Raw genomic sequence first — 9,887 nt, 5'->3', positions numbered from 1 at the left:
CGTGGGAACCTTTTCATAGTACCAGAACTAATTGTGGAACTACCCACTTTTTGGCGTTTTCGCACCGCCGGAACTGGGTGCGATTTTAGTACCGGACTGCCTTTTTCGAGAACCAAATTAGCTCCTACGTTTTCACCAACATTCTTCAAAACATCTTCTTTTGTGGTCAACAGAAGAAATAAACTCATACAGGTTTGGAACAACATGAGGGTGAGTAAATAATGACAGAATAAACATTTTCGGGTGAACTCTTCCCTTATCTGATGGTTTTTAATCACATTTCTTGACATTAGCGCTATAGCTATTTGATAACTTCGTACAGGCTCTTTAAATATAAGCTGGCCAGAACTTGGCACAACTGCCTGGATTTCTTCTTCCTCATAATTCACCTCTTGTATGTTTATTTTTTCTTTCTTCCCTTAGCTTTCTTCCGACATAAGGAGGAGAGAACAGACTTGTTTACCCTTCATGAAGCACAGTCAGGCGTTAAGTACAGACTTGATTGGAGTGTTTATGCACCTTAGAATATCTAGTGGGGCCAATTAAAGCTCAGGACGGCCCAATCTCTGAGGAAGCGTTCTCCGCCACGGCACAAAGATCTCCCTTTCCAGATGGCATAACATGAAGGGAACACTGTGATCTGTTTAGTTTCTTCGAATCTGTGACCAATTTTGGATCACGCTCATGCTCCATTTCACTTGTTTAAATAAGAGTCATGAAAATCTTTACGACTAGGTTGTATGGGCAGAATCAAAGTCTAAAACAGCTAGTTAGCATAAAGCACTAGTATGAAACATTTTATTAGAGTAAAATATGCTGTGGGCATGTTACCGTAATGTAGCATGCGTGTTACCCGCTTCTATTGATCCATAGTACTCACTGGGTCTAATTATTTTGCTATAATAAATCTTTGCAACTAGATTCTATTTTTAGACTCCAAGCTAGCTAGCTAGCATAAATTAGCTAACACCATTTAAGTTTACATAATTGTGTGAAATATGTTGTGGTTATAAATGTTACCATAATATAGAAAGCATGCTAACCGCTAGTCTAATTTAGAAATTTGACTTACTGAAATATGTTTTAGTCATGGAAATCTTTGCAAGTAGGTTGTACGTACAGACACAGTGTTTAAATAGCATAAAGTAAATAGTGTTTAGCTAGCATAAAGTACTATCATGTACAGATACAGAACCTAAAACAGCAAGGTTTGTGCACATAAGTGTTAGCATAACAAACATGCTACAAAACATTTAGCCATAGCACTTGGGTCTAATTGAACAATTTCACATGTAGTAAGTGTATTTTTGTGACCAGGTACATGCAGATACTGTGCCTAAAACAACTAGCTAGCATAAAACTGTAGCAGTTTCTTTTCTTGCTGGAGTAACTGTTTTGGACTAGCTGTTAGCACAACTTGCAGTTTAAAAGCGGTAAGAGATTAAATCAGTCTTTTTTTTCTGTTCTACCTATCATTTCCTGTTCTCTTTCCACTATGTCTTAAATGTCCTATATATTTCCCCCATCTTTCTCTGTAATTTGCTGTGTCATTCTGTAACAAGCCCCCCATGAGTGTGTGCAGAATAGCACGCACTCTTTTAACATAGTCACACTGCAGCCTCAAAGGAGGGAAAGTAGGGCAGGATGTCTTCCAAGCTCCAAACACTGAATGTCAAGGCTAGGAGAACTTGAACAGCAGCCTGGAGCATCTGATGCCATATAGACTTGATGTGGGAAGGAAGAGTAATCTGGAAGCTTCCACTGTAAATTACAGACGGTGTCAATCATGGCTCCCTAAATCAGGTAAAATGGACAAATCAAGTGGTTAAGAAAATACACAGGAAAGAGAAAAGAAATCCTCCTGCCAGGCTTTTACTGGCAACATAGTGCTAGATGATTTGAATGCACAATGACTGTAGCATGAAGAAATAAATATCCTATATGAGCTGATATATTCAATTTCGACAGGATGATGAATAAAAAATTAACTACTAATAATGATAGATGTGGTACATGACATATGGTGTATCTATAGTAGCCCATTTACGGTATGCATGTACTAAGGGGTCAGCATTTGGCTGGTTAGTATTAGCAGGTAGCAGCTTCTGGTAAATGCCACAACTACAAGATTTTAGGTCTATCTTTTTCCATTGACAAAGATTTCTGTTGTCCCATGAGCAAAAATAGGAGACTCAAATCTCATACTTCTGGGGCTAAAGAAACATGGTAAATGTAAAATCAAATTATGAACTGTAAAGGAAGAAAAACAGGGAGGTTTGGTTGTGTCTGTGCGCACATACACTTAGCTGCGCAAACATGCCATAAGCTACTTTACTCAATGGAAAACAAATACAGCATGACTGATATTAAACTCCTAAAGCCAAAGATTAGCACATTTTTAAAGCTCTCAGCACAGATCTGTTTATTACATTGCATTCTGTAAAGCATATAAATGTATAAAAAAACATGCCCCTGGACAGATGAAAACAGCTGCTGTACTTTCTTTTTAAATATATCATGCTGGTATTGAGTTCCAGGGTGGGAGAGAAGTCGTGTTCACATCCACCCACTTACAGCACATGCTGTAGCACAGTAGGGTGACCTAAGGCTTCTTCACAAACTTCATCCAGTCTAGAGTAATGCAATATTACTGCACATTCAACATGAACATAAATCTGAACAGGCTTTTTCTTGAGATCATACGTTGGTTACATGCTAACCAGCAGACAACTATATAGCCTAAGTATCAGTAGAGTGTACTTTCTATGGCCTGTAAATATTGACTGACTGATATACTGTGTAATCTATTTGTATAAGCGACTGATATATTTAAACAAAAACATTTTCATCCTCCATTCCCAGGCAATGCTCTTTGTATCTGCAGACAAAGCAGACAGTCAGGTCTTAACATATTGGTTTAGGTGTAGAGGTATTAACCAGGATGCTTTTAATGAAATAAAGCGGGCGGTTTCAAAAACAAACATCTTCACAGATCTTCAAACGCCGCTTAGATGCTGTAAATGAAAGAGGGAACTTAAGGACATTCTATTACACTCCAAAATCAAAATCAGTCCAAACAAAGATGATGCATGAGATTAGCCTTTAGCATTAGCATTATCCTAGCATTTAAAACTTTGGAGAAACCATGAAATCAGAATTAGAGATGTGTGTGTTAGTTTAAGTAATCTTTATGCTCGTGTATTGCTTAAAATAGACAAAACTCAAATTAACCTCTTATTTTTAGGAAAAAAAAGTTTTTTTCATGTCTTTACATTGTTTAGAGCATTAAAAAATATGTAAAAAATTATATTTCGTTCATAAGTTATGCTATGTCCTCGGTAGAGACATGAATGAACATGCATAGGCAAAAACAATAGATTTTTTAAATCACCAATACATTTTTAGTTTTCAGAATTTTTATTTTTTTTTTCCAAACTTTGTATAAAGATGATTCTCAACTATGTTATAACAGAATGATTTGATATACCATTTTTCTTTCTGCAAAATGTATGTAAAATGGCCATAAACGGGTTTTCTCATTATATACAATGTATCTATAAACTAAATTTATAATATAATATATAATATTTCATAGAATATTGAAACATAATTTCTTTCCCTATTCATTTGTTATGTCTCCCAAAATGCGTAATAAACATGCTTATAGTCCCGGTTTCCTCATATGAGGACATGTATGAAATCAACGTCCCGTTTCGTAACAGAAAGTTATATTTTGATTTGAAACCCCATAACATTTTCCTGAGATGTTGATTTATGACAGACAGTTTAAAAATTAGGGGAAAAAAGGCAGGCTCCGGCGCGGAGGTGGTGGCTTAACTCGCAAAAACCACTCATCCAACTTGCCTTTCTACGGTTCAGCCATTTTCTCGGCGGGCCATGCGATGTTCAGCTTGGCCACAGCACGAGTTACCACCTCCAAAAGCTCCTCATACTGGGGCGATTGAGGGGGCGAATCCTCGTCGACGCCCACCACATCAACCTCCTCGGAGGAAGACAGGCGGAGCGCCGAGCCCGCTCCCCGGGGGGAAGTAACCGCAGAACGGGCTTCCGATCCCGGTGAGCGAGCGCCGGATCTGGCGGGGGAGGAAGAAGATAGGGACTCGCCCGTCTTCAATCCCTCCGCCAGTTCCAGCTGCGAACCCCACGAGCGCAATCGCCGCTGCGCCTCGGCGGAAGCGGGACACGCTCCGCGGGGAACGCTTGCGAAAGCACCCTCCGCACAGAGTGCCTTTCGGGAGCGGAGAGCATGCATGGGAAGACACTCGCAATGCGGGCAGTCAGCGCTCTCAAGAGCTGACTCAGCATGCTCCGCTCCCAGGCAGACAACGCACAAACTGTGTGTGTCCGCACCCGTAATGAAACGCGGGCAGGGAGGAACACACAGTTTGAAACGCTGGCTGCCTTCGCCCCTACTCAAATGATGTGACTTGTCATGTGCTTTAGACATAATTATCTTCTAGCCCTACGGGACAGACAACACCAAATATGACTCACAAACAGATATCAGACTGACACACACACAGAGCGCTTGCTGAACGACAAAAAGCTGGCGCTGGTCTCACCGCACGTGCTTTTATAGCCTCCTGGTCATTACGTCACCCGCCGTGACGTCTCGCCCAGCTGTTGGTCTGATTACACACGAGATTCAGAGCCCGTCACGCTGAACGGCGTTCCCCTAGCGTTTTTCGACGCAGATCGAGTTCCTGAAGAGGAACTACGGGCTACGTTCTCAAAAACATTGTAAGCCTAAGTAGATTGTAGAATCAAGTGTCAATGCTTTCTACCATCTTCTTGGTCTTACAATGCTTTTGGGAAACTCAGTTCAGTATAAAAACTGGTTTTAAGGCAAGTTTATACATTTTCAACCAGTTTTGTATTATAATGTTGGTGGTATAAGTAAATGGACAATGTGTATTATTTTTGTTACCTGCACCAAGATATCCTTGTTTATTTGTCAGCAAAAGTCCACCGGATGATATAAAACACACAAAATTGACTTTTGACAGCTACAGGGATTCTGTGAAAACTACAGATGTACGTCTGCATTTTTGAATCTCTGCTCACGGATAGTCTGATTGAGCCCAGTGCATTATGGGTGTTAAAGTTTTCCAACCCTTTTTCGCCATAGCCCTTTTTCTCTAGTCGTATAGCACTGATCTAGACGGCCAACTTTCATTAAAACACCATATTACCAGCGGTGAATTACCCTGTTAAGGGTTTACATGTAAATTAATAAACTGCCAATGCAAAGGTTTTTTTGTGCTTGATGTCAAAATGTAATAACAGACCTTTCATGACCTGAGAAATAAATGACATTCAGTTTTACACAACCCTGCAAGCTTTCGGCTTATCTAGCATAATCAGAGTTAGCCTGTGAATGTTAATGCACTCATTATTAGCCATTTTCTTTCAATTTTTGCCATTATTCAATACTAGAAGACAACAATTCAAGGTCTAATATTTTCTAAAACAGTTTAGGCTACTTTTTTATCTATATCAGGTTACATAAACAGTTATCCATTTTTCATATTGTAATTTTGGATTAGCTTTATGTGTTTTTACAACAGATAAAAGTATAGATTCATACACTCTAAAAAATGCTGGGTTAAATACAACCCAGTGCTGGGTAAAATAGGGACAACCCCAGCAATTGGGCTGTTTTGACCCAGCTGGGTCAAAACAGCCCAATTGCTGGGTTTGTCCCCATTTTACCCAGCACTCGGTTGTATTTAACCCAGCATTTATAATGTGAAAATAATTACCTCTTAATCATTATCAGCCAGAATTCTACATCAATGCATCCTTACGTGCAACAACAATGGTTTATAAAACCAGTTAACATTTTTATTGATGATTAAAAAAAATAAAAAATCAAGCCCACTTGCATGCAGATGCATTGCTAGAAACAACCTGGTCATATTTCAAGCTTTCAAGCATGAGCCAAGCATGAGTAATCATATTGGTACTTGTGGATGAGAGGCTAAATATGAAGAGTTTGGCACTACTAGAATGTATAGCAGCTCCAAGCAAATTAACACAGAGTTCTGCTAAAAATGTTGCCATAATGCTAAAACAAAAGCGACAATCTTGTGACCTTGAAGTCAGTCAGAAACAGCATTCCAAAACAGTTTTATTTACATTTCCAAGGGAAACAGGATGATCAACAACAAAAACACATAGGATTGTACTTTTTAGTTATTATTTTTATTATTTAGATTTTTATCATTTTTCATTTTCAGTTTATTCAGCAGGAACTGAAGTGCTAACTTTCAACTGCCATTGGTCGAAAAAACAAATAGCCCCGCCCAAAACTAACACTATCAAGTTTCACTCCAAAAAAAAGTATAATAAACGTATTTTGGATATAGTACCACAAAGCCACACAGTGTTTCCTCTTTTCATGAGAATCGACTTACATATGGCTAATTTAAGCTTTTTTTTTAAATCCAACAACAGCTCTGTAGCATTAGTATCAGAAGCCACGGTAAAGATCTCAGCTGCACAGACAGGAAGGGCAGACTGACCAGCCAACGACCCCTTAAAAAAGAATTCAGCTGTCTGGAGTTCTCACAAAGAGCTATCAGCGAGAAAAGCGACCCAGTTGGAACAGGAGGGTATGAATAAATTAAGGAACAAACACTGGGCTGTTAGGGTGGCTTGATTCTAGGTTTGCTCTTCCCAACATGTCACTGACTGGAGATTTCTGTCTGAGCAATCTGGTACTGAATGTGAACTAGCGGTTGACCGTTTTAATGAGCAAGATTGAACTATCGTTACATATCTCAAGATACATTTCTTTTATTCTACAGAAAGAGAAACTTACAAGCAAACTCACGTTAGGTCGACACACTATTTACACCCTACTGCTGGTGGGAGTGGAATGATTTGGCTGATGTCAGCGGGGTCATGACATAATAAAAACAGAAGTGATGCTATTTATAGCATCATATGCAGAGGCGGACAAAGTACTCAACTCCATTACTTGAGTGAAAGTACAGATACTGCTGGTCAAATATTACTCCATTACAAGTAAAAGTTGTAAAGACAGATTTTTACTTAAGTAAAAGTACAGAAGTACTCGCTTTTAAAAGTACTTAAGTATCGAAAGTAAATGTAATTTTCTATGTCAATGCACTGTTTTATTGTTGTACGTGTAGAAACAGAAATAACATTAAAGGAATAATTCATCCAAAAATTTACATTTGATGAGAATTTGCTCACCCTCAGGCCATCTAAGATGTAGATGAGTCTGTTTATCCTTATCAGAATAATTTGGAGATTTTCGATGGAGGAAGTATTATTATGGATTATGCACTTGTACTGAAGTTAAAAACATTTTAATGATGGATTTGTTTATAACAAACATGCAGCTTTTCACTTCACAAGATGCTAACTGATGGACTGGAGTGGTGTGGATTACTTGTGGATTATTGTGATGTTTTTATCAGCTGTTTGGTCTCTCATTCTGACGGCACCCATTCACTGCAGAGGATCCATTGGTGAACAAGTGATGAAATGCAAAATTTCTCCAAATCTAATGAAAAAACAAGCTCATCTACATCTTGGATAGTCTGAGAGAGAGTACATTTTCAGAAAATGTTCAACTTTGGGTAAACTATTCCTTTAATATAATTAACATCATGTTAACATAATATTAAATATGCAAATATTATTATTATACTTATAGATGCTGATTGGTCAATAAAGCATTCATCCATACAGTGACAAAATTAACAATACTAAAGGCCTCTCATACATTATGGCTTAATTATTTTAATTTATAAATCAATTAAATATTATATTTTATAAACGATATTAAATATGTATAGTATTAACTGCATATCGCATGTATTTATATTAAACTGTATCGCTTGTAAAGTGAACTGAGCTGATATATGCCAATTTGAATAATGTACTTTTATATGTAAATACACGAATGTTTTTTTTTATTTTTTATATTTCAATTATTAACTTAAATATTGTTAACAAATAAAGGTATTAACGCATAAGTGTTTAATGTAATAGCCTACAACAACGTATTATTAGCAAATCTATACTTTTTGCCAATAGGAATCGGTTCAATAATGCCTAAATAAAGGAGGAGGCGGACAGTAGGCGACTTTATATGAAATGTGTGTGACATCAACTGCAGATATGAAAAATATAACGCAACAATGCAGCGCTGTAACGTTTTAAAGGACTCGTGCTGGTTAGGGATGGATGGATGGATGCCGGAGAGGAAACTCAATAATCACATTCACATCCAAATGCAAATAATCAATGCTGCTCTTTGTGCTTATTTATTCAGAACAGCAGTCCATCATTCAATCCCTATTCAAAGCACGGCAGCTGTAATACAGTCATATTTTCATATTTCTATCGCAGATTTGTCTTACCTCTGTTGCAGTCGCAACTTCAGCAGCACCTCGAAGACCGAGACGTGGCAGGGGATCTAGACGTATCCGAACGACTTCATGTCAGATCTAGAACGGCTCTGTTTTGGGTTTGACGGGGTTCCGATCACCTTAGCGACCGTCGCTCATCTAATAAATGGAATGGAACTGTGCGACGCTCCCGTTTGTCCCGAAACAAAGTAACGCTCGCGCCTTTTGCCGTCTCAAAATATGGAAAGGCCGCTCGAAACGCTGTTTTCCAAACGCGATACAGTTGGAAGTTGGAAGTTAACCGCGCACACCTGCATCCTCAAGAGATGGAAGATGACGGAGAGATAAAATAGCGGTCCATAGCATGCCATAACCGCTGGCGTAAAGCTGTGTATTCTGGGAGCGCGGACGCCAGGAAATGCGTTTGGAGGAAAGGAGGCGCTTAACCAGTCAGAGTGGAAACGCGTGCGCTGGATTCAACCCTCATGAAGCCTGACGTCATGCTGGACAGCAGAACTTCTAGCCTTTATGCTCTGATTCACCCACCTCCTTATATATAAGATTTGTATTAAGACATGCATATTAAGACCTGTCCATAGGCATATTGAGACATGTCCATGCAACTGTTCTATTGAGATTCGTGCATGCATGTATCAAACATTTCATCAATGCTCTTTCATCCACATTGTATAGGCTAAACATAAACTGAACATGCCAAAATGTAAAAATGGGTCATGGAAATACACTAAATAGTATTAGTTTTGTTTTTATAAAACAATAAGGACTGGGTGTGTTACTTAAGGAGAGGATTCTGAATGTTTCATGAAATCAATAAATTAGTGTATGTATTTCCTTTGACATGCAGCCAGCATTATTCTGAATGAATATTCTAACTTTCTTTATTATTTATAGACAAAGCTTCACAATTGTAAGAAGCCTCATGGTCAGTGCCACAGCAATATTTATGAAGTGTCATTCAATTGTATTCATAAATTTTTCCCCATTGTTTGTTAGTTGGTTATACAGATTTGCAGTGTTGGGAAGGTTACTTTGGAAATGTAATAGGTTACAGATTACAAGTTACCCTATTTAAAATGTAATACGTAGTGTAACTATTTCAATCAAAAACAAAACAAAAAAGCATGCACATAAACCCAAACAGGAAATAAAACAGTTATCGTATAAACGTGTCCTATTCTGTGTCCTGAACTCCTGAAACATTGGTGTCTCATATTTTAGAGCAGTCAATGCTATTTGGGAAAGAAATCAATTAGATCTGTGTGTGTGTGCGTGCACATTTTTGTGACAAATGAGGACATAAATTTGTATAATGACAAAGGTATGACATAGGTATTACAAGGAGAAGGTGACTTTTCAGGACATTACCCCATGTCCCCACTTTTCAAAACGCTTATAAATCACACAAAATGGAGTGTATTGAAAATCTGAAATAGCACAAAGTTTCCTGTAAGGGGTAGGTTT

General features: G+C 38.2%; 1 protein-coding gene across 1 annotated transcript in view; it reads right to left on the bottom strand.

Moving 5' to 3' along the window:
• Window positions 1-1,620: 1,620 nt before the first annotated feature.
• Window positions 1,621-9,887, bottom strand: part of LOC107553844 (receptor-type tyrosine-protein phosphatase eta-like) — a gene marked incomplete at its 5' end in the record, with an annotated part of 40,404 nt that continues 32,137 nt past the window's right edge. The window contains one exon of the mRNA XM_016236161.1: window positions 1,621-1,794. Coding sequence (XP_016091647.1) covers window positions 1,621-1,794 — 174 coding nt within the window. The remainder of the gene's footprint in view (window positions 1,795-9,887) is intronic.

The sequence above is a fragment of the Sinocyclocheilus grahami genome, unplaced genomic scaffold, assembly GCF_001515645.1.
Source record: "Sinocyclocheilus grahami isolate Dianchi unplaced genomic scaffold, SAMN03320097.WGS_v1.1 scaffold483.1, whole genome shotgun sequence".
Taxonomy (NCBI): domain Eukaryota; kingdom Metazoa; phylum Chordata; class Actinopteri; order Cypriniformes; family Cyprinidae; genus Sinocyclocheilus; species Sinocyclocheilus grahami.
Note: the sequence above shows the minus strand (reverse complement) of the source record. Positions and strands in the feature narration are given on the sequence as shown.